General features: G+C 48.9%; 2 protein-coding genes and 1 pseudogene across 4 annotated transcripts; 1 reads left to right on the top strand and 2 right to left on the bottom strand.

Moving 5' to 3' along the window:
• Positions 1-720: 720 nt before the first annotated feature.
• On the bottom strand, positions 721-26,305 carry Slc2a7 (solute carrier family 2 member 7). 3 transcript variants are annotated; one of them, XM_076563588.1, is made up of 12 exons: positions 26,255-26,305; positions 25,703-25,841; positions 20,107-20,290; positions 17,287-17,411; positions 16,485-16,637; positions 15,849-15,974; positions 15,425-15,615; positions 11,541-11,651; positions 7,485-7,586; positions 5,682-5,757; positions 3,556-3,683; positions 721-2,660 (listed from the first exon to the last, which is right to left on the bottom strand). In XM_076563588.1, the coding sequence occupies exons 1-12, from the start codon at positions 26,303-26,305 to the stop codon at positions 2,442-2,444; spliced, it is 1,605 nt and encodes a 534-aa protein (XP_076419703.1). In that variant the 3' UTR covers positions 721-2,441. The 3 variants fall into 3 exon arrangements, with proteins under 3 accessions (XP_076419703.1, XP_042128386.1, XP_042128387.2); XM_042272452.2 differs by having other exon boundaries at positions 20,107-20,267; positions 25,743-25,841; XM_042272453.2 differs by lacking the exons at positions 17,287-17,411; positions 20,107-20,290; positions 25,703-25,841; positions 26,255-26,305 and having other exon boundaries at positions 1,971-2,660; positions 7,485-7,582; positions 11,537-11,651; positions 16,485-16,614.
• Positions 14,314-15,245, bottom strand: LOC102910641 (rab-like protein 2A pseudogene; annotated as a pseudogene).
• LOC102925970 (transmembrane protein 60-like) lies at positions 22,657-23,357 on the top strand. Its single transcript, XM_042272454.2, has one exon. It carries the CDS (start codon positions 22,840-22,842, stop codon positions 23,239-23,241), a length of 402 nt encoding a protein of 133 aa, XP_042128388.1. The 5' UTR covers positions 22,657-22,839; the 3' UTR covers positions 23,242-23,357.
• Positions 26,306-27,069: the final 764 nt, after the last annotated feature.

The raw sequence follows: 27,069 nt of genomic DNA, 5'->3' as shown, positions 1-27,069 counted from the left end.
ATAATAGAGTATGTATAATTAGTTTATTTCAATTTTTGTTTTGAGTGGCCCTGAGCTTAGAGATCCACCTGCCTCTGCCTCCACAGTGCTGGGATGAAAGGCGTGTGACACCCTTCCTGACTGTTTTCTTTGAGACAGGGTTTCTCTGTGTAACTGTCTTGGCTGATCTCCTGCCTCTGCCTGGGTGCTGGGATTGAAGGTGCGTGCCACCACCACCCAGCATTTTTTTCTTTTTTAACAGCTTCTTTCTGTGCAGCCCTGGCTGGCCTGGAATTCACTCTGCAGCCCAGTCTGGACCATCTCAAAAAAGCAATAGGAAAGTTTTAATCTATGTATGTGATCCAGCTTGAGCTGATGTGAACATGTGATATGGGGATAGTTAAAATTTTTCATCTTCTGCTGGACACTGTGGTGCATGTCTTTAATCCCAGCACTTGAGAGGCAGAGGCAGGTGAATCTCTATGACTTTGAGTCCAGCCTGGTCTACAGAGTGAATTCCAGGCCAGCCAGAGCTACACAGTGAGACCCTGAAAAAAAAAAAGTTCATCTTCTGGGCCATTGAGATGGCTCAGCAGATAGATGGGCTTGCTGTGAAGGACTGGGAAATTGAGTTCAATTCTCAAAACCCACCTTAAGGTGGAAGGAGAGAACTGACCCACAAAGTGTTCTTTGACCTCCACACACACTCCCACCCCACTCATAATAAATCAACAGAATTTAAAAATTTTTAAAAGTTCTTAATTTTTTTGCAACTTGATATAATTGTCCCAGGACATTGTTGGGGAGTCTAGTCTTCTGTCATTCATGGCTCTCAAAATTTAGTTGTTTACATGTGTTTGGGCTCACCTTGTTCTTAAGGAGGACATCAGCTGGTCTACTATGGGGAGATCATCTCCTTGGACTGATGGTTTTCTAAAATTGGCTGTGTGTGTCTCTCTGTGCATGATTGTGTCTGTGCAGTGTGTGTGTGTGTGTGGTGTCTTGGGGGAGGGATGCTGGAGAGATGGCTATCAGTGAGGAACAGAAATTGCTATTTGTTCCCAGCACCCATATTGGGCAGTCTACCACCACCTTTAGCTCCAGCTCCAGGGGGATCTGATGCCCTCTTCCGGCTTCTACAGACTTGTGTGTGTGTGTGTGTGTGTGTGTGTGTGCGCGCGCACGCGCGCACGCACACACACACACACAGAGAATAAACATTGGCTGTAGGTGTTGCTCCGTTGCCCAGCTGCCACTAACACTGACTAGAATAGTTATGTGATCTCTGGTCACAGATGGGACAGGGAGCCACCTCATGGGAAGGTGGTGACATCTATAATCTTGACTTTTAGTTCCTTTCATTTGCTAACCAAACACTGGAATTCAGAGCTCTACATCAATCATTGGGTTTTTAAATGTGTGTGTGTGGTTCATGTGGGGGCAAGTGGACCTGCATTTGTGTGTGCATACATGTGGAAGACACAGGATGACCTGCATTTGTGTGTGCACACATGTGGAAGCCAGAGGATGACCTGCATTTGTGTGTGCACACATGTGGAGGCAGAGGATGACCTCAGATGTCATTTTTCCTCAGACACGGTCCACCTTGTTTCTGGAGACAGGGTCTACCACTGGGACCCCGGGTTCCCTGATTAGGCTAGGCTGGCTGACCAGCGAGCTTCCAGAGCTGTCTCTGCTTCCCCAGTGCTGAGGTTACAAGCACATACCACACAGGACCGTTTATGTAAGCGTAGCATGCCCAGGCTTGTATGGCATGCACTTAGCTGATTGGGCCATCTCCCACCCCTCCATAGCACATTATGGTTTGGACGAGTGTCCCCAAAGGTTTATGTGTTGAAAGCTGGGTCTTCAGCCCATCGCACTGGCTGCTGGGAGGGGGCAGAACTCTTGAGAGGTGGATCCAGTAGGGGGTCTCTAGATTATTGTGGAGTGTTCTGGAGGGGACTTTGCGTCTCTCCACTTCCTGGATCATGATGTAAGCAGTCTGCTCTACCACTCCCTTTCACCATGGTGGGTCATATTTGCCAGAGACCTAAAGACGTGGGTCTACCCAGTCTTGGACTGGAACCTGAGGAACAAGAGCCCAAATCATCTTTTTTTTCTCTTTTTATCGGCTAGTTGCCTCAGTTATTTTGTTATAGTAACATGAAGCTAAGACTCTCCTGAACTTGTAAAACTTTATCTTAAAAAAATGCATGCATACCTCATGCAAGTTTTGGAATTAATATAGAATCAGAGAATCAGGTCCTATCCATCTACACCGTCCCTCTCATGGTTAGCAAGCTAACCACTTGTCAAGAAAATCAGTGCTGTGTTTTCCAAAGTCTTCCAGTTGCTATGGGGACACCAAAGTCTCAGAGCTGTTACCCTCTCTGAAGGCTTGGTCCCCAAGTGTCCTTCTCAGCGAAGGAAGCCTGAGTACACGTGGGTCCACAGAGCCATCAAAAGGATGTTTGCTTGCTAGGCAGAGAGGGAGTGTGAGGCTCGGCCATCGTCACGTCTTTCTCTTCTGGAAACTCCACTCCATTTCTCTTGGCAAAAGCGCAGTTTATCTCCACAAATGTCTTGCCCTTGGTTTCAGGAATTACCACGTAGATGTAAGCAGCCGTGAGGATGCAGAGAACAGTGAAGATGAGAAAACTGTAAGCCCCGATGGCCACCTAGAGCAGAGGGGACAAGGGGCAGAGACCCTTCAGACAACATACTTGGTGCCTCTGTGAGTCACAGGGATTTTCTTCGTGGCCAATTTTATTCCACTCCCAGAGGAAAAAGACAGCAGGAAAACTGGGCCCATCCCTAGCCTCCAAAAGGCAGCTTTAGTGTTTGGCTCTCAGGGCCATCATAGGCTCTGGGTCCTTCCCACACTGGAAGTCTGGGGTCTGGCTGACTCAGAGGAGGGAGGTGACAGGGGTGTGCTCTTCTTTGGACACTATCATTTTTGATCTTTAACAAAGAGCCAATTCCAACAACTCAGAGGTGCAACCCCCTCTATAAGCGGGGCATGGCATACTAAAGAATTTCAAATTGGGTGCCGTGGCATGTGCTTTCATCCCAGCACTATGGATGCTGAGGCAGGAGGATTAAGAGTTCCAGGTTGGAGATACCGTGCAGTGCGAGGGCATTGCCTATCGTACATGTTAGGTTCTGGGTGGGATGGCCAGCACCGGAAATAAGTAAATAAAAAGAACTGGACCGAAGCAAGCCTCACATGGAGCACCTAAGAGCTACTTTGGTAGCTTTGAGTTGGTAGATGCTGGGGACATTATTGCTGTGTTTTGAGACAAGAGTTCATGTATCCCAGGTTGGCCTCAAACTCTATGTAGTTAAGGATGGTCCTGAACGTCTGATCCTCCTGTCTCCACCTTCCAAGTGCTGGTTTTACAGGCCTGTACCACCATACACAGTTTATGCTGTGCTGGGGATCAAACCCAAGCCTTTGTGCATGCTAGGCAGAAACTGAACTACATCCCTAGCCTCGGGAGGTGTTCTTCCTAAAAGAGGAACTTACCTTGAGGTGAGGCGGGGTGGCCAAGGATGGCACAAAGGGTCACTCACCTGGATGGATGGGAATGCCAAGCCTACGATGAAGTTGGTGAGCCAGTGCACAGCTCCATCTACCGTGAGTGCAGCTGTCCGAGAGGACTGTAGGACAATCTCTGTCCTCACCACGGAGGGGACAGGACCTGGGAGGACAGGAGGTTCAGAGGGTCCTGAAGGCGCTAGGACCTCACTTCAAACTTCAGACCTTTAGAGCATTGCTGGGGGATGGTCTGTATGTCAAATTACTCTGATTGGTCGATAAATAAAACACTGATTGGCCAGTGGCTAGGCAGGAAGTATAGGCGGGACTAACAGAGAGGAGAAAAGAAAGAACAGGAAAGCAGGAGACACTGCCAGCCACCGCCAGGACAAGAAGCATGTGAAGATGCCGGTAAGCCAGTAAGCCATAAGCCACATGGCAAGGTATAGATTTGTAGAAATGGGTTAATTTAAGATATAAGAACAGTTAGCAAGAATCCTGCCACAGCCATACAGTTTGTAAGCAATGTAAGTCTCTGTGTTTACTTGGTTGGGTCTGAGCAGCTGTGGAACTGGCAGGTGACAAAGATTTGTCCTGACTGTGGGCAAGGCAGGAAAACTCTAGCTACAGAGCATCTTATGTCCCTTGTGTGGACCACCCCTGCCAGGACTGGGGGCTGAAAAGAAACTCCATCTTTCCCCCTAGACTAGAGCAGAGGCCGAGAGCCAGGAGTGGTAGCTGGCACTGTTTCTTCAACTGGATGCCAGCGAAGGTTTGTAGCAGTCCACCGGGTGGAAAGCTTCTCAGGGTCCTCACAGTGCAAATCCTCTCCAGCCCTGCTCTATATCGGCCCAGTTTTGCAGTTCTTGCTTGTCAGGGGCTTGCTGTGCCCTGGGAACTTCTGGCTTGCACATTGCTGTCCCCTGTAATGGGCATGGCGATGGCAATGCCTTCTCGCCACCCCTTTCTTGAGTCCAGCGCTCTCCTCAGCTGCCTCATTATTTCCCCCAGAAGGAGTCTCGTCTAAATTGTCTATAGCTATGTTTTCCCCTAGTTGCTACCTCCATGGGGGGGAAATATCTTTTAGGGGCCAGCAAGATGGTTCAGTGTGTAAAGGTGTTAGCTGCCAAGCCTGAGGACCTGAGTTGACCCTGAGGCTCACAGAGTGAAGACGAGAACCAGCTCCACAAGCTGTCCTGTGACCCCTACATACGCACTGCAGTGTATGCAAGCACAGAGACACACAAATATTAAATAAAACGTAAAAAAAAAAAAGACAAATTGGGCAGTGTTGGTGCCCACCTTTAATCCCAGAAATTGGGAGGTAGAGGCAGGTAGAGGTCTCTCTGTGAGTTTGAGTCTAGCCTGGTCTACAAAGCAAGTCCCAGGAGAGCCAGGGCTACACAGAGAAATCCTGTTTTGAAAAACAACAACAACAACAACAACAACAACAACAAAAGACAAAACAAAACAAAACAAAAAACAAAAAAAACATGAAAGAAAAAGAAAAGAAAGAAAGAAATTAAATAAATTTATGTTTTAGACAGGAGCTTGTTTTCAGGCTGGTTTTCAATTCACCTTGTAGATGAGGACTGTGTAGTCCTGGCTGGTCTGGAACTCATTATGTATGCATGATGCATACATCAATGAAATAGGTAATACATTTTAAAAAATTGAGTGGGTCTGGAGCTGGGCAGAGTAACACACAATTGTAATCCTAGCACTTGGAGGCCAAGGCAGGAGGGCCGTGAGTTCAAAGCCAGCTTAGGATACACAGTACAAATCTGACTCAAAAAACCAAAACAGGCTGGGTGGCGGCGGCGCACGCCTTTAATCCCAGCACTTGTGAGGCAGAGCCAGGGAGATCTCTGTGAGTTTGAGTTCAGCCTGGTCTACAGAGCGAATTCTAGGCCAACCAAGACTACACAGAGAAACCTCATCTCAAAAAACCAAAACAAACAAACAAACAAAAACCCAAACAAATAAAAAACAAAACAAAACAGAAAAAAAGGACATTGGAGCTGTGCAGGTGAGAGGATGAGCAGTTTGAAGGGTGGTGGTGGGAGAGAGGTGGATGGACAGACAGCCACCCATCCCCCAGGCACCAGATGTGAGTCAGGCTCTAGAGACTGGGTAGGTAAAGCAGGTGTGAAGAGCTCACTGGGCCCGATGGAATGTCCCACGATGTAGGCGAAGACGCAGATGATGCCGAGGTAAGACAGCTCAGGGACTGTGCTCTGTGGGAGAAGCAGCACCGTGGGGCCCAAGCCAAGAGCCTCACAGGAAGCTGAGTCCACCCGTGGGTTCCACCCTCCCACTGCAGGAATTCTGAGCCCCACAGAGGCCACAAGGATCGGGACGGAGACAGAACATTCCCGTTCCTCAAGGCTTCCACAACCTTACCTATAACGGTGGTGGGGCTGGACAGAGCTGCTTTTCCCTCATGTTGGAGTCAGACTGCTTCGCATTCACAAATTGACTGCCTTTTATCCTCATGTGACCCTCTCTGAGTGTGGATACTATTATTTCTATGCCACAAATGTGGACTCAGAGCCCACTGATGCCTGAACACAGACCAGGAAGACCTCAGCCCCTCAGGAACAGAGCAATGGAGGGGCACAATCTTGAGGTCGCTGGGTGGGAATTTCAACTCATTTGACCATTATCTAGAGAAAAATCCTTCTGGGACCTTCTAGGGCAAGGGAGCCGCAGACCACTCCCTGCTCTCAGTGGCTGATTCAAAACCAGGTTAACAGGCATAAACCGAACGGAATGGCAGGCTCCCAGCTAAGTGGCCAGCTAGCCAATGAGAATCAAGATGGATTCTGCAAGGGAGCCGTTGATGGCATGGTAGGATGCCATGAAGGGTCAGAGGATGGACAGCCACCAGGGCTTCTGACAGAGGGACATGATCTCTTCCCTTCTATTACTTCCTCCTGGTTTATATATCGAGTCCTGGCCAGCCAGGCCAACATAAGTCCCCAAGTATATATGTATGTGTGTATGTATATTTTCTTTTCTTTTTTGGGGGGGGGGTTGGATTTAGATATTGATCTATTTTATTTCTTTATATATATATATATAAATATAATTTTACAATACCATTCAGTTCTACATATCAGCCATGGGTTCCCCTATTCTTCCCCCTCCCACCCCCTCCCCTTACTCCCAGCCTACCCCCCATTCCCACCTCCTCCAGGACAAGTCCTCCCCCGAGGACTGCGATCAACCTGGTAGATTCAGTCCAGGCAGGTCCAGTCCCTTCCTCCCAGACTGAGCCAAGTGTCCCTGCATAAGCTCCAGGTTTCAAACAGCCAACTCATGCAATTGTATATTTTCTTAATGGTTTTTCAAGACAGAGTTTCTCTGTGTAGCTCCGGCTGTCCTGGAACTCACTTTGTAGACCAGGCTGGCCTTGAACTCACAGAAATCTGCTTGTCTCTGCCTCGTGAGTGCTGGGAGACTGCCACCACTGCCCAGCGTCCCCAAGTATTTTGTAGGACCTATTGTAACTGCTTCCTTTCCAGGGTCATCCAGATCTAGTCTTCAAGATATTTTGAACACTGAGGCTTAGCGCTCTTGACATCTGGCAGGATTTCAAGAGGGATCTGGGCCCAGCTGTCTCCATTGCGGGGGAGTGTCTCAAGACTACATCTACAAATCAGGGTCCAGGGGCTGGAGAGATGGCTCCATGGTTGAGAGCATTTGTTGCTCTTCTAGAGGACTCAAGTTCAGTTCCCAGCATCTACATCGAGTGGTTCACAACTGTCTGTCATTGCAGCACCAATCTGGGTTACAGCTGGATTTGTGGGCCCAGTGGAGCAAAATCACTCACAAACAAACACTGGGAATGCAGTTGGCCATGGAAGGAGGCAGCTGGAAAGGACCGAGATCCAGCCATGCAGTTGGGACCTCGAGCTCCCCATGGCAACCCCCCACCCACAGGGCAGGAGTGAAAACAGACCTGAAGGAGGAGGGCCACAGTCAGGACCAGGCAGGCAGAGCCACAGATGCCGTAGCCAGACAGCAGGAGAATCCGCCGCCCCAGACGCTCCACGAGGACTGCCTGCAGGGGAGAGGAGGAGGAGGAGGAGGCTCTCAGTACTGAGGGCTGACCCTGAACCTCCACCCTCTCCTGCTTGGCTCTCCCTGTTCACCCCTACTACACCAGGTGACCTATTTGGTTTAAGTTACATGTTGGGATTCCACACTACTGTCGTTGTCTTTACAGACCCCTGGATTATCTACTCCCTATAATAACCACATTAAATTTTTTATGTGGATCTGTGTGCCTCCTTGACTTGTAATGTACTCTGTGTGCATGCAGTACCTTCGGAGGACAGAAGAGGGCGTTGGATTTACCGTGGGTTGTGAGCTATGTGTGTAAGAACAGTGAGTGCTCCTGACTGCTGCGCTGTCTCTCCAGCCCAGTAACTATGTTTCCCAGTCTCCGCATGCGATGCGCTGACACAAGCTAGAGTCACGGGGAGGAAGGAGCCTCAGCTGAGAAAACGCTTTCATAAGACAGAGCTGTAGGCAAGCCTGTAGGGCATTTTCTTAACTAGTGACTGGTGTCCAGTCCATTGTGGGTGGGGCCATCCCGGGGCTGATGGCCCTAGTGTTACAAGAAAGTGAGCAGAGCGAGCCATGATGAGCAAGCCAGGATGCAGCCCCCTCTGTGGCCTCTGCATCAGCTCCTGCCTCCAGGTTCCTGCCCTGCTTGAGTTCCTGCCCTGAGTACTTTTGATGATGAACAGTGATGTGGAACTGTGAGGGAGATAAACCCTTTCCTCCCCAGGTTGCTTTTGGTCATGGTTTTCATCACCGCAATAGTAACCTAACTAAGACACCAACACATTGTTTTTGTGATACCATTATGCATTCCTAGAAACATTTTGGTTTCTCTCTATCCTCCTCAGCCAGCCAGCTCAGCCAGGACTTTGCAGTTACACCAGTTGATTCCAGTTCCCCCAGTGGGCCTGCAGACAAGTGTTCTAGTTAACGTTGTCCTAGCTAAGCCTGCTCTACAGGCTTGCCTACAGCCCAGTCCCATTTTCTCAACTGAGGCTCCCTCCTCTCTGATGACTCTAGTCTGTGTCAAGTTGACATAAAACTCGCCAGCACAACTGACTCCTTGTCATCTTGACACACAAACACATCACTGTTAAGCTCTTGTGGGCTGCAAGAATGTATAATAGAGATTCAGCTGTGTATTAAAGCTATACTTTGACCTACCAAGGGTCCATTAAATGGGAAGCCATTTATCACGGACTGTTTGGTGTTATACAGCCTTAACATTCAGCTGCGCCTTGCTATGAATTTCTTGTGGACTCATATATCACTAGACCATTTGGCGAACAGTTCAGCTTCTCAGACCTGCTGAACCTCCAGGTAACTAACTCCCTCGCGGAGCCTAGGAAACAAGCAGGCTGTAGATGCATCGCTTCGCTTCTTGTGCAAATGAAGCTCAGACCATCCCCTTCCCTCAGGCTGGGGGCACGGCAGAGAGATTGAGGACAACAGGGCCTTTTACATAACCAGGTGCAGTAAGGACTGGGGTGGAATCCCAGAGGCGACACAGAACCCAGTGTCCAGAGAGAGAGAGAAAGACAGAGATTCTACAGAAGGTAAAGCAGATCTGTAGTAGAGATTATCAGGGCCAGGGGTAAGGAGCCAGGAAGGACAGATGGAAGATGAAGGGACAGAGGACATAGAATTTTGGCACAGAGGAATACTGTAAACAGACAAAGAGCATGGTGTATGTAGATTCCTTTCCCTCAGATACCCCACCAGACGTAGCATCTTCCCCAGGACTCTGGGAGGAATCTTCTCAGGGCCAGGCCTTGGGAAAATTCCGTTATCTTTATTAAAGCCACAGCTCTTCCTTTCTCACTCATCCCCAAGATGGCACAGTGAAAAGACATCTCATTATAAAGCATTTCACAGCCTGAAAAGTCCCCCTCCCCCCGTCCCATCTTATAAACTCAAACACTTTAACAGTCCCCTTAAAAATATCCAGTCTCAGCTGGACATGCACACCTTTAATCCCAGCACTTGGGAGGCAGAGGCAGGTGGATCTCTGTGAGTTCGAGGCCAGCCTGGTCTACAGAGCGAGTTCCAGGACAGCCTGGATGACACAGAGGAACCCTGTCTCAAAAAACAAAACACAAACAAATATCCATTCTCTTTTAAAACACAAAGTCTCTGTAAAACTCCAAAATGTCTTTTTTAGAGGTTTAAAGTCTCTCAACTGTTGGATATGGTAAAATTTTTTAAAAAATTAAATATTTTCTTACTTCAAAAAGGAAGAACTGGGTCACAGTCACAATCTGCACAAAGAACACCCGAACTCCAGCACTGTAAATAACTAGATGTCTAATATCTGAGATTCACTCATGACCTTCTGGCCCCTCCAAAGGGCTTGGGTCACTTCTCTGTCTCAGTCCTCTTCAGCAAGCACACACAGCTGTCTTCTCAGCGTGGGCAGGCCTCACTCCACAGCCGCACTGTCCTTGGTGGTCACCCCACCGTACTGGCATCTCCAAAACGCTGGGGTCCCCTGCTGTAGCTGGGCTGTGCCTTCACCACCAGCCTCTCCTGGGCTCTCCTCATGGTGCCAGGCCTCAGCTTCTCCCCTGCCTCCAACTGCTACCCAGGCTGCTCCTTCACCACTGGCCTCTCCTGACCTCTCACAGTGCCAAGCCTCAGCTGCTCTCCACGACCCCTTCATACCTCCAAAACCAGTACCACCGGGTGAGTCTAACCGTACCAACTTCAGCTGCCAGCAGAGGGTACAACCTCGGCCACCTCTGGAACACAACTGTGTGCTGACCCTGAGGAGACACTTCCTGAAAGATTTTCACCTCACTGATGCTGGTCTCTTCTTAATCACCGCTGATTCTTCAGCCCCAGCTAACCAGAACCACAGATGACCAACTCAAAGTAGCAAAGAGCCCTTCAAGTGAATCTCAAGCTTCCCTCTGGAAATTCACAAGCCAGGCCTCCATCATCTGCACTGCTCTAACATTTTTGTCTTCCAAGTTCCCACACAGCTTTGAACATCAATGGCCTTTCTAGCCCAAAGTCCTTCCACAGTCCTCCCCGAAACAATGTGGTCAGGTCTGTCACAGCAATACCTCATGATCCTGGTACCAAAGTCTGTGTTAGTCAGGGTTCTCTAGAGGAACTGAGCTTACAGAATGACTATATATGTATATATGTATGGGGATTTGTTAAAATGGCTCACAGGCTGTGGTCCAGCTAGTCCAACAGTGGCTGTCTACCAATAGAAGGGCCAAGAATCCAGTAGCTGCTCAGTCCACAAGGCTGAATGTCTCAACTGGTCTTTAGTATATGCTGGAATCCGAAGAAGTAGGCTCTAATGCCAGTGAAGGAATGAATTTGCCAGCCAGAGTGAGAGCAAGCAGGCGGAGCAAAAGTGTCCTTCTTCCAGGTCCTTTACATAGGCTGCCAGCAGAGGTGTGGCCCAGATTAGAGGCAGATCTTCCCAATTCAAAAGATCTGGATTAAAAGTGGGTTTTCCTACTTCAAATGATTTATCTAAGAAAAAAAAAATCCCTTACACGTGTGTCTAGCTGCTTGGGTTTTAGTTAATTCCAGAGGTAGTCAAGTTGACAACAAGAATTGCCATCATAGCTGGTTTGGGAGCATTTGTTTGTGTTTGAGTCTCATGTTGCCCAGACTGGTATTGAACTCACTATATCATCAAGGATGACTTTGAACTTCTGATCCTCCAGCCTTCACTTCCCAAGTGTTGAGATTATAAAAGTGAGCCATTATGTGTAGTTTGACCCCAGTGTTGGGGATTGAACCAAGGAACTTGTGCATGCTAGGCAACACTCTACCAACTGAGCTACACCCCAGCCCTTGACCAAGGTTACTCAAATAGTGGCCAAGGACTAGGGTCACCTGCACTCTGGCCTGAGGGGCTTCTGTATTCCAGTCAGGGGGTTGTTTGGGGACCCTGCAGTGAGAGAGAGGCTGCTCCCCAATAACTCACCGAGACGACAGTCATCACCAAGTTGATCACACCAGAGCCCACTATCACGTACTGGGACTGGGTGGGGTCCACACCAGCCGAGGTGTAGATGATATCCGCATAGTAGTTGACCTAGAGCACAGATAGAGCTGTGAGCAGAGGCCTGAGACCTGTCACAGGATCCCTGCTCTCACTTTGAACAACACGCAGTTTGGGGAGCCTGGACGGGGAGCCTGGGTCAGGATGGAGGCAGAAGGTGGTGGTGAAGCTAGGCACCTGCTGGATCTGACTCTGCGCTGAATTCTAGGCTCTGCTGACTCTGAGTCTTGGCTTCTGGGCCTGTAAAACGGGAGCATCTCACCTATGTGCATTTACACCCTGCAAACTCAGTCTCCCCCTTGTTTGGGGCCAGCCCTGGCCCGTCCCAGGACAGTCCCCACTAGGTGGCTCCCAAGATCACTTGCTAAACAATTCATCACTGGAAGAGCAGGTGTCGCCTCTTCCTGTTACTTCTCTTAGCCACCAACAGGGTCACCTTTCCTTTCTTCAGGGGCTCCAGACGTTCGGGATTCTCTAGCTATTTGCCCATCTGCAGACAGAGCGGAAACAGCCGCCACAGAACATGACATCATATTTCCACAGCAAATGAACCTACCAGGGCCTCCTGACCCAGCGTGGACCAATCGATGGCCCTTCCCCGGAGCCTGCACCTGGGACCAGAGGTCAGACTCTTCTCCGCAGGTCTCTCTCTCTCTCTCTCTCTCTCTCTCTCTCTCTCTCTCTCTCTCTCTCTCAGACAGGGTTTCTCTGCGTAGCTTTGCGCCTTTCCTGTAACTCACTTGGTAGCCCAGGCTGGCCTCGAACTCACAGAGATCCGCCTGGCTCTGCCTCCCGAGTGCTGGGATTAAAGGCGTGTGCCACCACCGCCCAGCTTCCGCAGGTCTCCTAAGGAGAGTAAATAACTACAGGCAGCGGATTTTCTTTTGGGGATTAAGAAGCAAAGGAAAAAGGTATAGAGTAAGAAAAGTGCAAAGGGTGGGGAGAGGCAGAGAGCCTCTGAGCTGCTTCTTTGCCCTAGACATCCTGTCCCAGCTCCCCAGGACCTAGACATCCTGTCCCAGCTCCCCAGGACCTAGACATCCTGTCCCAGCTCCCCAGGACCACAAATGTGGCCGACCTTCCTTAGTCAGGCACCAGTTTCTGTAAATAAGGCCTGGTTTTGCTTTTTCTCTTTCCAGCGGGTTCTCTCTCTCTCCTCCCTTTCTCTCTTTTTAAAGATGTACTTATTTTATCTTATGTTCATGGGTGTTTAGCCTGCATGTATATGTCTGCACACTATGTGCATGTGGTGCCCACAGCTTCCAGAAGAGGGTGTTGTGTCCCCTGGAACTAGAGTTACAGATGGTTGTGAGTAACCATGTGGGTGCTGGGAATGGAACCCAGATCCTGGGCAGGAGCAACCAGTGGTCTTAACTGATGAGCTATCTACATCTATGTATCTGTCTGTCTGTCTGTCTGTCTTCATTCCTTCCTTTCACTGATGAACTGTCTACATCTTCTGCTTATCCATCTTTCTTTTGTTTTTGTTTATGAAATTTAATCTTGACTGTACAAAAGGAATCAATACAAACAAAATAATGAAGATAAGGCAAATGATGCTCCAAACCATCAGAAAAGCAGACTGGCGTCAGGAAGCAGGGGAGGTCTTCCTCTGCCATTTTCTGCCACAGACAGAAGATTCAGGTTTCAGTCTCTCTAGAGAGGTGGAGGAATGCTTTCTGTGGAGATGGAGGCTTCGAAAGAAGCTGTTGTTCACGTGGGGATAGTGATGTGTGTGTGACCGGATAGACCTGTCCTGTTGTTCCTGTGCTCTCAACCTGAACTAGAACTCCTCAAACAGCACACACACACACAACAACAACAACAACAACAACAACAACAACAACAACCATGGAATCAACAGTTGTCTAACAAAAAAAAAAAAACAAAACAAAACCCTGGAATCAACAGTTGTCTGTCAAAAATATTGTTGAAAAAGTTGATTGGAGACTCAGACGGTATAGGGACAGAGTCGTCACAGATTCCGCAGGACACAGTGTAATTAGGGGTTAGGAGTCATTCTGTCAGCAGGAGTCCAAGGCAGAGTCCCTGAGGTCACGTGGGGTCAACAACAAACGTTAAATGTCTAGTAAGAAGACATGAGCACACTCACTGAGTCTATGCTGCCAGGCAGTGAGTGGGCTGGGAGATGTGACGGACATGGATCCTCATCCTGCTGCAGGAGTATCACGCCTGTCTAGTGTGTTTGTGGTGACCTCATCACAGACCACAGAGCAGTGGGTTTGCAGGAAGTTGAACAGGGGTAGCCTGGAGAGGTCTCCAGATGTAGGTAGGGCATTCCAAATGGTTCACAGGAAGCTGAGCAGGGTAGTCTGGAAAGGTCCTTCAGATGTAGGTAGGGCATTCCAAATGGTTCACAGGAAGCTGAGCAGGGGTAGCCTGGAGAGGTCCTCCAGATGTAGAGCATTCCAAATGGCTCCCTGATACCCAACTCAGCCATATGTGGATGTCCTCTGATTAAGGAGACAGGGCCAGGCAGTGGTAATGCACACCTTTAATCGCAGCATTTGGGAGGCAGAGGTAGGCACATCTCTGTGAGTTCGAGGACAGCCTGCTCTATAGAGCGAGTTCCAGGACAGGCAGAGAAACCCTGTCTCAAAAACAAAACAAAACAAAAAGATAAAAAGAGATGTGCTCTTGATAACCTCGCTCTGCCTTGGCCTGCTGTACCCTCTTATTTCTGCTCCACCTTGATGTTCTTAAGCTCCTGTATTACCTCATCCATGAAGTCCTGGGAACTTTCCTTGTAAGCCACAGCTAATCAAACTGCAGCATTGAAGAGCTTCACAACATTAGTACCATCGGCCACTGAAGCAGAGTACAGGGGCAAGGAGAACTTCTGGGCAAAACTGAAGTTCTTTCGAACAATCTATATGTCTGCATCGATTTTTATTGGCCACCAGGATGCTGGGGCTCTCCGTCCTGAGCTCCTGAAGTTGTGCATACCAGGTACTCAGGTTCTCAGAGGTGATTTTCCTCTAGACATCAAATACCACGATGCAGGCTTGAGCCTGTGGTAGGAGGAGGCAGGCATGCTCTGGAATTGCTCCTGGTCTGCTGTATCCCAGAAGTCCGCAAGGATTGCCTTGCATCCCTGTGGCCATGTGCTTATCCAGAGTCAAAGCATATGTGGACAGTTGCTGTGGCTGAAATCCATCCATGAGAAACATCTGCATGAGTTTGAGGGTGTCCATGGCACTGTCCCCAGCAGATGATTGTCACATTATCGTGAGCATCATATTTCTCTTGGTCCAGCTCATGATGCTTCAGTTCTGTCCCCTGCCATTGGCTGTAGACAAGAGCTGGCCTTGGGGTCTTTTTGCTGTCTACTTACAGGCAGGCCACTGTGCTCTGGTTGCAGCTTGGCCGTGTCTCTCCATCTTTATTGCATATATTTATTCTCTCCCCATTCTCTTGTGTGTGTGTGTGTGTGTGTGTGTGTGTGTGTGTGTGTGTGTGTGCGCGCGCGCGCGCGCCTCATTCCACGCTGTGGGTCCCAGGGATCAAACTCAGGTTGCCAGGTTTGGGGGCACGCACCATAATACTGAACCACCTTGCAGGCCTGGGTCCTGTTTCTTGCAAAGGAAACACCCAGAGCAATAACATGCTCTGTGCTACCTGAACCCCTCCACCCAGCAGCAGCTTTGCAGCTCATCCCTCCTGGAGGCCAGGCTGAGCTTCACAGGAGTCAAAATGCAAAATGCTACTCCTGAGCCTTCTTTCTGTGCATTCATGAAAAAAGACCCACGGGGACGGAAAATCTGGGGCGAGGTGGCACCACGCACCGCGTTGATCCCAGACAGCTGCTGACCGGCCATGAGCACGATGATAGAGATCAGCTGCCAGCGCAAGGGCCGAAAGGTGAAGAGGTTGAGCACCGACAGGCGACCCTCCTCTCGCTCCTTGCGCTCCTCCTCGCGCATCTCTTCCATCTCGGCCTCCACGTCATAGTTGCAACCTCGCAGCCTCCTTAGAGCTGCAGAGCAGAGAGGTGGCATGCCACACTCACCCTCTGCTTCTGCTGCATCTCAGCCAGGCCCTTCTCCAGAACCCAGGCCTCACCCCGATCACACTGTCCACCCAGCGCAAGCTCTCTGCTCTCAACCCCTGTGACCCTGACCCCGATCGCGATCTCACCAGATGGCACCTGCCCGATCCATGCCGTTTTGTACTTTGGGGGCTGTGGGTGAGCAGCCTGTGTCCCAGTACCTTGTCTTGCCGTTTCCTCATCCCCTTTCTCAATCAGAGTGTAACGGGGGCTCTCGGGGAAGAAGGGCAGCGAGAGAAGCTGAATCAGCGCAGGGACCCCCGTGAGAGCCAAGAGGATCGGCCAGCCTGGACAGGACAAACGTGACAGCTGGAGACTTGAATCTCCCCTCCTTCTTCGCCCCCCACCTTGCCCAACCAGGTACTAAGCAAGGGTGATGGGCACCTAGTCCTTGCCAAGCTGTGGCTGCCCACAAAGGGCATCCATGTTAAAAGAGAGGAGAGGGTTTGGTGGGTAAGAACACTACTCCCCAGCACCTACCTAAAAAGCTGTGTTTGTCTGTGTGCCCGTGACCCCAGCGTTCCGGCGGGCGGTTAGGGGTAGGGTGCGAGAGCAGTGGAGGCAGATCCAGGGAGCTCATTGGCTGGCCAGCCTAGCCTCACTTATATCTGAGTTTTCTTCCATCTCTAGGACTCAGCAACCCCACCCTAGGCAAAGTCTTATACCCACAAGCTGACCTAAAGTCACCCAAACACCTTCCTGTTTGGACCACTGGTAAGTTTGGGCTCAGCTGAACCTCAGCGGCACCATGCATGCTGAGAGTTTGCCGATCCCACCCCATCCACACATGTGGTTACCTGTGGCATTGCCCAGGATGGACTGCAGACTGAATATCTGTGCCAGGAGGACTCCAATGATGACAAATACCTCCGTCATTGTCCCTAACGTACCCCTCAGGTTCTTGGGAGCCAGTTCTCCCAGGTACATGGGGAGAACACTGTAGGAGATGCCTGATTCAGACAAAATGGCAATCAAAGTCAAGAGCAGTCCCCAGGCTCTCAGAACCCAGTGCCTAAGGTTGACTCAACCCATCTCTTAATCCTTGAGTCTCACCGGGACAGGGAGAGGATGATGTTGATTGTTTAGTTTGAACCTGCAACCACAGCTCTCCCAAACCTCCCCTTTCAGCCCTGCTAGAGTGTGAAAATTGTCTGCCAAGAAATTCCTTTTCTGCAAAGTCTGGCATTTAGACAAAAGCCAGCAACCCCTCAGGAGCTTGAGAAGATAGTCTGGCTCTTCCATTAACTGTGCCCTGGTGCCTATTAGCATACCAAGGTCTATGCTAACCTCTAGGTTCCATCAATCCTCACTCACAAGTCCCTGTTACAGACTTCAAAGCCCTCCACCCCAGCTCACAGTCTCGTCTCCCCTCAAGTCAGGTACCTGTTCCCTTAAAACCCTAGAAAAGTCTCACCCCCAGACCCACTACCACTACTGCACACCACCACCTGGAAAATGGAAGAAACCAGAGAGGAAAAAGGCAGACAGCTAGACCCTTGTGTCTAGCCTTGGTCCTGGTGCTGGGCACCCCTGTCTCAGAGCTGCCCCTCGCCAGTGCACACCAGACCGACCTGGGTCTTCAGTGGCCACTCTGGGTACCTGCACAGATCCCCACCAGCACTCGAGACAAGATGATCAGCTCAAAAGCCCGGGCCACTTTGCTGACTCCCATCAGGATGGCAGGGATGATCGCGAAGATATTGTTGATCAGCAATGTTCCTTTTCTGCAAGACAGCAGGGCCCAGAGGACAGGGTGCCCAGCACAGGCTTTTTCACACCAAACCTAATGTTCCAGACTGTTCCCTGCAAAAGAGCTACATTATGCCTGAGAAGGGCTGGTGGGTGGGGCTATGTCCTGGAGTGTCCCCCAGGGTCATGCATGTGCAGCAATCCTCGCTCCTCAGGGGATTCAGATATTCTCCTGATGGGACTAGAGTTCTTTTTTTTTTTTTTTTTTTTGGTTTTTTCGAGACAGGGTTTCTCTGTGCAGCTTTGCGCCTTTCCTGGAACTCGCTTTGGAGACCAGGCTGGCCTCAAACTCACAGAGATCCGCCTGCCTCTGCCTCCTGAGTGCTGGGATTAAAGGCGTGCGCCACTACCGCCCGGCGGGACTAGAGTTCTTGTAACACATAACGCCCAATACAAATACAACAGAAAGCCCAAGGTGACCAAGAATGGGAAAGCTGTAAGGAAACTGTCTGTCAAAGTTCCAGGAAGGGGAGGGCTTGCTAGCGGGAGTGGTAGAGGGGGCGGTGCATTCCAAACACTGTAGCTTTCAGTGGCTGGGGGTAGTTAAGCCCCACTGGTGATGTCTAGACCAGACTTGATGCCGGTCAGGGATGTTGACCAGATAGATTCCCATAACAGATGTGGTGCAGAATGGGACTGGATGACCTCTACAATGAAACCCAATGGTCTGTGAAGGGGGGGAGGGGAGGTCTGTAAAGCAGCACTGATCTGGTTGCCCTCCAGGCCCCGGAAGCCACCTTTGGTTGTTTGCTTGATTTAGTTCATTGAAATAGGGCCTCAAGTATCCCGGGCTGGCCTTAGGTTTGCTTTGTGGCTGGTGCTCCTGCCTCCACCTCCAGAGGGCTAGGTTACAGCTGTGTTTTCCCACACCCACTCCAGGGGCTAGATCACAGCTGTGTTCTCCCACACCCACTCCAGGGGCTAGACTACAGATGTGTTCTCCCACACCCACTCCAGAGGACTAGATCACAGCTGTGTTCTCCCACACCCACTCCAGAGGACTAGATTACAGCTGTGTTCTCCCACACCCACTCCAGAGGACTAGATTACAGCTGTGTTCTCCCACACCCACTCCAGGGACTAGACTACAGATGTGTTCTCCCACACCCACTCCAGAGGACTAGATCACAGCTGTGTTCTCCCACACCCACTCCAGAGGACTAGATCACAGCTGTGTTCTCCCACACCCACTCCAGAGGACTAGATTACAGCTGTGTTCTCCCACACCCACTCCAGAGGACTAGATCACAGCTGTGTTCACCCACACCCACTCCAGAGGTTAGATCACAGCTGTGTTCTCCCACACCCCAGCTCCCGACTGCTGCAGGTGAAGGAAATGGCCTCTGCTAGGCACCACCCAGATGTGCCACTTTTCCCTGGAGCCCCTGAAGACCCAGGAGGATAAACAGCGCATACAGTCCCATCTATAGTCCTGATACCCTCTTACCCTCCCTGATCCCCAAGAAGTCTACTGGCCTCAGGGGGGCTCAGGCTGGTGGGACCCAACTAGGCAGCTGACACCACTTCCTCTCCCGGCTCCTCATTTGCAATGAGTCTAGGGAAGACAGTCTTTAAGAGGCTGGGTGTGGCAGCGTTCACCTTTAATCCTAGCACCTGGAAGGCAGAGGCAGGTGGATCTCTGTGAGTGACAAGCCAGCCCAGTCTACAGAGTGAGACACTATCTCAAAAAAAAAAAAAAAAAAGTTCTTTAAGCTTCCCCTACAACCAAAGTTTCATAACCGAGGAGGAGGAGGAAGGAATGCCTGGGTTTCTAGAACAGTCTAATCGGTGTTTCCAATGTGATAAGTGTACATAGCCTGACCTGCAGCATAATTAGAATCTATTGAGTTCTTTCTTCACTCAACTGCACAAGCAAGGGCAAGTTCACTGTCCACCGAGTATTACAAGGAGAAGCCTCTGGGTCCAGTTTTCATAAGTACACCATTTCCAACTGATAATATTTTCTTTAACGCATGGAAAGGAAACTGCCGTATTCTTAGAGCTATTTTTCATTATGGGTTCTCCACTCCCCACCCTCACACAGCCGACCTTGGTGTGGCAAGTTCAAGTGAGCACGGGGACCTTGACCTGACGGCCCTCCTTATCTTCAGCACATGCCTCTGCAGCACGGGCCTGTGAGCAGTCAAGCCAAGTGCACAGACCTGGGCTTCACCTCCCGCAGAGATAGGAGACCACGGCACGGGTGGTGTCTCTCTCAGCCCAGTTCCCAGCTTCAGGACAGCTGCTGAGCCCACGTGAGGAGTGCTGTGGGGACCTGAAGCCATCTGACCCCAGAAGGAACCTCCTTGAGTAGCATTTCTGGACATCTGCCACAAGTGCTTACGAGGCACCAAGCTAAGTACCACTAGAACCTTTTGACCTCAAAGGGTGCTTACAAGGCATTAAGTTAAGTACCATCGGAACCTTGACCTCAGAGGGGGCAGCACCTCTGGGGTAGATGGTGAAAGGATGCTTCTCCTGTGTGCAGCTGCCCAGGAAAGATCCCAAAGAGTCTGGCTAGCTTGAGCCCTGATGTCTGTGGCAATGTGGAAGCTTGCTTTCAGATCTGATTTCAGGGTGGTCTCAGCTTCCCACCAGGAGCTCAATCCCGGGAGAGCCTGTGGCTTGCTGCGATGCATTTCAAGTTTGGGAATGACGTCTACTATTTACCTGCCCCACTTGTTGACCATGAAGCCGACAATCAAGGACCCGAACACGCCTCCCAGCGGGAACATGGAGACTGTGCAAGACCACAGGAGCAGGAGAGAATTCTCGTCCATGAATCTTCCATGCCGTTCAAAGTACGTGTCATTGTAGAACGATTTGAAGACCTGGAAGACAGGGCCCCACATTGCTCAAGATACTCCGCAGCTCACAGAAATGGTGACGTAAGTGTTCTTAGCTGCCACCGTCGTCTCCCAGAGGGCTCTTCCTGCCAGTTCCCGCAGGACACGGTTGACCCTAGTGGTGCTCTGTTGGTATCTGAGAGAAAAGTGACACTCTGTGTGAAGGGGAAGAGACAGGAAGCCAGACTGAACACAAACGGTTACAAATTCACTTTCATAGCCTCATTCTGCCAGAGGCAATGTAGGAAAGACTCACACTAACTGGGTGACTTTGGGCAGCAAGTCCATCATAGCCTTAATCTCCTCACCAGTTACACAAAGCATCTTCTGTCTGAGAGAGACAGGGGACAGAAGGTTTATTTCATCTTCCAGCTCTCAGGTCATACCCCATCACTATGGGAAATCAGGGCAGGAACCTGGAGGCAGGAGCTGATGCAGAGAGGCCATGGAGGAACACTGCTCACTGGCTTCCTTCCCCACAGCCTTCTCAGCCCTGGACCACCTGCCCAGGGATGACACCATCCACAGTGAGCCGCGATGTCTCACATCACTCATCAATCAAGAAAATGCTTGGCCGATCTAGAGGGAGTATTTTCTCATTAGATTCCCTCTTCCAAAATGACTCTAGCTTGTGTCAAGTTGACATAAAACTAGCTGGCACATTAATTATAACAGCGATGGCACTTTGCCTGTGTCATCCTTAGAAGAGATGGTCCAGGGCTGGGCATGCAGTTCAGATGGTAGAGCACTTGCCCAGTGTACATGAAGCCCTGGGTTCCATCTCCAACCCTGAATAAGATCAGCTATGGTGGTGCACACCTGTAATCTCAGCATTCGGGGGAGGTAGAGGCAGGAGGATCAGAACTTCAAGGTCAGCTTCAGCTACATGTAGAGTTTGAGGTCAGTCTCAACTACCAAAATTCTGCCTTAAAAAGTGGAGTAGAGGCCGGGCAGTTGTGCCCACGCCTTTAATCCCAGTACTTGGAAGGCAGAGGCAGGTGGATCTCTGTGAGTTCAAGGCCAGCCTGGTCTACAGAGTGAGTTCCAGGACAGTTAGGACTGTTACACAAAGAAACCTTGTCTCAAAAAACAAAAACAAAACAAACAAACAAAAAACAAAACAAAACAAAAAAAGTGGGGTGGAGAGGGAAGGCTGGAGAGACGGCAGCAGTTAAGAAGAACACTGCTGCTCTTGCAGAGGACTGGGGTTTGCTTCCCAGCACCCATGTCAGGTGGCACCCATGTCAGGTGGCTCACAACCACCCGCCTCAGAGGCACGTGTAGCCACTATTGGGGTGCACACACAGAGATAAAAAAGGATCCCACACTGGGGATGTAGCTCAGTGGTAGAGCCCTTGTCTGTCCTTCCAGGCCCTGGGTTTAATTCTGGACACCACAGAAACAAACAAACCAATAAACCACAGCGCTGGGCAGAGTGCTTTTTGCTGCCTGGGGGCTATCTTGCTGCCTGGGGGCTAGCCTGCTGCCTGGGGGCTATCTTGCTGCCTGGGGGCTAGCCTCCAGCGGTGCAGGGCTGGAGAGGAACCCAGGGAGTCAGAAGTACGACTTTTTTATCTGAAGGGTTAAGGCAAAGACACTCATCCACTCTCTTGATGGTTCTTTTTTCTGTAATCTTTTTTCTGTATTCTCCATTCTCCATTCTTACCGCTCTCCAGAAACATCCCTTCTGTCTCTCTTGATGTTTTCCTTCTCTCTATTTTCCCTTACAGCTTATATACCCCCGCAAAATATTTCAAGCAACATAAAAAATTACAATGTGGTTACATTCATTTTTCAAGTGAATGATTACAATGAATACAAGTAAAAAAACAGCATGTTTTCCATATCCCTTATATGATTAAACATTCTATGTACTACAGATAAAAAACTAGTTGTCTGAAGAAACCATGTGCATTCATACCCAAGCAACTTCTAATAGATTAACAGGGTGTGAGCAAGCAAGGTATTATTCTCAGCCAGTTCTTTTCTAGCAGGCTGCCTATTGCGACTACAAAGAAAGAATTAATCACTTTATTGCTTATCTTGAAAGATAATCTTATAAAGAATCTTAAAGGAATCACAAACCTTTTATACATGAAAAACAGTCAGCTCTATTTTAAATCTTTAGGGTGCATACCCACTCATCAATAGTCTTTTATATCAGGAGACTGAGGGCAGAAATGGATACAAGGAATTAATCATCTTTGATCACTAACCAATACTAGCAAGGAAAGTACATCAGCTAGTAATATTTGGGCTGCTTTGTTCTTTGATCCTAACCTAATGAAATTATAAGTCAGCTATGTGGGGACGTGGACGGAGCCCTGATTTGTTGAGGGCCTCCGCTGAGGTGGTTTGGAGAGGCAGAACTGTATCTTCTCCTTAATTATCATGTGAAGGACTAAGAATTTAATGGGGGGAAGAGTGTGGAAGAGGACCAGGATCCAAGCTGGCGGATTTCCCGACCTTCGCTGCTCTCTCGGCTCTCCCACCAGCCGCGCTACCAGGGTGTACCTCCCTTATTTCAGCCCAGAAACAGCCTCTTGAAACGGTTTAAATGAGAATGTCCTTGGCTCAGAGAGTACTCCTCACCTGGCTTCTCACATTATTCTTCCTGATCATGTTGGTGTTGAAACTGGATGAGAAGGCACCTTGGAACTGGTTCCTCATATTTATTCCAGTCTGGATATTTGACACTATCCTTCTCGTCATGTTGATTGTGAAGATGGCTGGACAGTGTAAGTCTGGCTGTGACCCCCGACATGGATCACACAACATTAAAAAGAAAGCCTGGTACCTCATTGCAATGTTACTTAAGTCAACCTTTTGTCTTGCACTGTGTGCTAAACTGGAACAGTTTACTACCATGAACCTGTCCTATGTCTTCATTCCCATATGGACCTTACTGACTGGCGCTTTAACAGAACTGGGATATAATGTCTTTTTTGTGAGAGACTGACTACCGAGTACATCGTCTCTTCTGTTGCTGTTCAACAAGTTACAGACAGTGTACTGAGTCTTTGCAAGTTTCAAGACTACCACAGATCTGGTGGAAAGCACCAACTGTAGTCTTGAACTGCCATGAAACAGGATTGGTGAGGCATGAACTTGAAGCCAACCCAAAGCAGAATTATTGAATATTTGAGTTATTGATATCTTTGTTATCCCTGTGTAAATAAAGTTTGTTTTTGACCTGAAAAAAAAGAAGAAAAAAAAAGATAAGTCAGCTATGTGTCCTTGTAAACTTTAGATTGTTTTCTGGGATTTTTCATCTCAAAGCTACTATCAAAACATCGCAATCTAACCTGATGTTATTTTAAGGCTTTGATTCAGCTCTGATGCATACTGAAACCTGTGACTGCATCTTTCAACATCAAGATTTAAAGAATTAAGCCAGCCTGGCTCCTAGGACTCAATTGTTTCCTTAGTCATTTCTTTTGTTCTCTTTTCTTTTTGTTTGTTTTGTTTTGTTTTCCTTAATCACTAACCTGAACTGTGATCTCTGCAGCTCCTTAAGTGAAACTCCTAGGCCCTGGCTGTGTGACACTTCCTTGTATTTATTTTCAATCATCAAAACTCTATTTAAACTAACATTAGTATTATCAATTAGACAGTACAGGAAGAAATCGTCTTCATAATAGTCCACAAGTAAAAATGCTCAGTAGAACAGGATATTTCCATGAGATAAACACACTGCATTACAGGCAGTGGGGATCTCCCCACACTCATTCACACCATGCCAGATACCGGAGAAAGGATGGCAGCAGCAAACATGTAAAGGCACAGAGAAGCCAAAGACATTCTGGAGTGTGTGGTCTTGGGCCTTGCCTATCTGAGATTCACCCATCATGGATTTACCTCCTGGTGGGCTGACTCCCTGAAGTCAACTGCCACCTGCCGCTCCTCTGACATGGCCATGGCTGGAGAGGCTGAGGCAGGAGGATAGTTCAGGGCCAGCTTGATGCATATAATGTCTCAATAGACCTAGGACTGGGACCAGTGAGGTGGCTCAGTGGTCACTGCCAAAGCTGATGACCTGAGTCAGACTCTCAAGGTAGAAGCAGAGAGAGGATTCCTATAAGTTGTCCTCTGACCTCACACACTCATTGTGGCAAGTACATGCTCCACACATACTCAGACACACTCAAGACAGAGTGAGTAAATATAAATAAATAAATGCAATTATACATGTATATTTTTTCTTTTTCTTTTCTCTTTTTCCTTTTCTTTTTCTTTTTCTTTTTTTTTTTTTAGACAGGGTCTCTCCATGTAGTCCTGGCTGAACTGCAGCTTTTTGTGTAGACCAGACTGGCCTTGAACTCACAAGACATCCTCTTCCCTATATCTCCCCAGTGCTACCATTAAAGATGTTCACCATTATGCCTGGTGAAATAAAATATATATATAAAAAAAAAAATCACCTGGCTGGGGATGTTGCTCTGTGGTAGAACACTTTTCTGATATGCATGAGGCCCTGGATTTGATTCTCAGTATTGCAAAATGTAATACCACCAAAACCTTCGTAAGACCAAAGATGCTCCATCAATGATAATAAGTCACTAATATATGCAGATATAAAATATATATAAATACAATTCATATACATACATATTCACATATGTATCTCTATCTATCTATCTATCTATCTATCTATCTATCTATCTATCTATCTATCTATTTGCTTTTCCTCCTACAAACAATAGCTGTAAGTTAATGACATTTATTTTTTTTTTTTTATCTATCTTTGATACAGGGTCTCACTGACCCAGGCTAGCCTCGAACTCTCAATCCTCTTCTTCACTTCCATAGCATCTGGGATGACAGATGAGCATCACTGTGCCTGTCTCCTAGTGACAGCGATTTTTAAAATAGTGCTGAATTTACATACATAACACCCAAGGTGTTTGTCCCTTTGCTCCTCAGGGACATCCTTTCTGCATCTGTCCTTGCCAGCCCTGCTTCACTGGTCTTCCTCTGTACCTCAAATCTCTTCTCAGTATGCACATGGCTCCCACTATGCGAAAACCAAACTGGACCCCTCATCATCCCCTACTAAACTTCCTTCTCAGACTCCCCCAATAGCAAAGTTACTTCACAAATATGTCCTGCCTGTGTTTCCTCCTGAACTCATCATCTGTCTCCTCCTGAACTCACTCCAGCCAGCCTTTATCTCTGTTGCTTCTCCTTGACCCAACCATAGTCACTCGGTGCTAACAGACTCTGTCACCTACACATGGCCCCCCTAGCTGAGCAAAGTGGGGCCAAGCTCAAGGTGCTGAGGCACAGAATCCAGGTCTCCTAGTACTGATGTGCCTAGAAAAGATGACATTGCTGGGGAAGTGCCTCTAGCCGCCCCTGGTCCCCAGAGGTGGGCATCTAGGGGAGGCCTAGGAGAAGATGGAGGCGTTCAGAAGCAAAACAGCCGCTGACTTCTACCCACAGGACCTGCCCTGTACCCACCTTGTGAGGTGTGTTGATCACAGCGATGTTGTAGCCGTACTGGAAGACTGAGCCAAAGGATGCACTTAGGGTAGTCAGGACCAGCGTGGACTGCAGGTGCTGTGTGAGAGAGTTCCGAGGTCAGAGACTCTTCTAGGGTTGGTTCCTGGAGCTTCTAGGATTGGGGGTGGGGTGAGGGAGGCTAGGCCCCCACTTCCTCCTGAGATGGAAAGGAAGGTCTGGCTGGGAGCAGGGTGAAGACAGGGTTGTGAAGAAGAAGAAGAAGAAGAAGAAGAAGAAGAAGAAGAAGAAGAAGAAGAAGAAGAAGAAGAAGAAGAAGAAGAAGCAGAAGCAGCAGCAGCTGGCTTCCCCAGGCTTCGCTGGAGCGTGCTTGTTCTGAACCCCGGGGAGTGGCAGATCTCAGCAAGCACTCCCCCCAAGCCCTCCTTGATAGGTGGATTCCAGGGCACTCATCTGCAGACAGCAGTCTCCAGCTTGGTGGGAGAGAGGCAGTTTCCAAAGTTGACACTTACCCCTTTCTTGTGTGGTGTGGGCAGAGGCGTCCCTGTCCCCTTGTTCTCCATCCTCATTCAGGTAGGCAAACAGGTACACTCTACCTCTCAGATGCCACCGGGCCCTGCTCTGTACTGGCTGCCAGCTGGATCTGCTGAGTTTCCTCGAGGCTGGCTTAGTTAGTACACGATCCTCTTGCCCTCTGGACCTTAAGGACTTTCTGCAGGAGCCCATCCTCCTTGACAGGTTGATAAGATATGTGTTGATGCTTTGCCAGTGGCATCCATGTGCAGAAGCGGTTATGTCTTTGCATCTTACAACTGCCAACCAGCAGCCCCCCAGTTCCCACAAGGAGGGAAAAGGTCCTGGTTACTCCCCCGAAATGAGTTTGGAAATCAAAGCAAGCTGCAGCTTTGACCCCAGTGGCTTCTGTGAGGCTGGATCATCTCAGCCAGCAGCCTTGAAGCTCTTCTGGATGCAGAATTTTGGGGAGACTGTAATAGAGGCATTTTGAAATGCTAGATCACCTGGGCCACCTATTTTCACTAGTCTCTTTGCTCAGAAAATAAACTTTTAAAGGTAACATACATATTTGCATTAATTCAAGTATAGACTGTGTATTGTGCATAAGTCAGCCAAAGATGATCTTTTGTTTTATATCTGAGCAGGTAAAATATACATCACGTGTCTTGTAGTTACTTTAAGTTTATTTTCTTATGTCTGTAGTCAGGATTTCAGGGGGTCTTCCTCGATCAAATCTGGTTTTCCTTAACCCAGAAGGAATTCATAGCTTCTCATTTTCTATGGAAATAAAAGTGTAACCTCTCCCCCAATG

Source organism: Peromyscus maniculatus, chromosome 2 (genome assembly GCF_049852395.1).
Source record: "Peromyscus maniculatus bairdii isolate BWxNUB_F1_BW_parent chromosome 2, HU_Pman_BW_mat_3.1, whole genome shotgun sequence".
Classification (NCBI taxonomy): domain Eukaryota; kingdom Metazoa; phylum Chordata; class Mammalia; order Rodentia; family Cricetidae; genus Peromyscus; species Peromyscus maniculatus.
Note: the sequence above shows the minus strand (reverse complement) of the source record. Positions and strands in the feature narration are given on the sequence as shown.

What these genes read in the sequence shown, in the direction of transcription:
- LOC102925970 (XM_042272454.2), top strand. Translation starts at nt 22,840, where the DNA reads ATGAGAATGTCCTTGGCTCAGAGAGTACTCCTCACCTGGCTTCTCACA.
- Slc2a7 (XM_076563588.1), bottom strand. Translation starts at nt 26,305, where the DNA reads ATGGAGAACAAGGGGACAGGGACGCCTCTGCCCACACCACACAAGAAA. An exon ending in CATCCTGGGCAATGCCACAG is followed by an intron (nt 15,975 to 16,484) that starts GTAACCACATGT and finishes TGTCCTGTCCAG; the next exon opens with GCTGGCCGATCCTCTTGGCT. An exon ending in CTGTGGCCCTCCTCCTTCAG is followed by an intron (nt 5,758 to 7,484) that starts GTCTGTTTTCAC and finishes CTTCTCCCACAG; the next exon opens with AGCACAGTCCCTGAGCTGTC.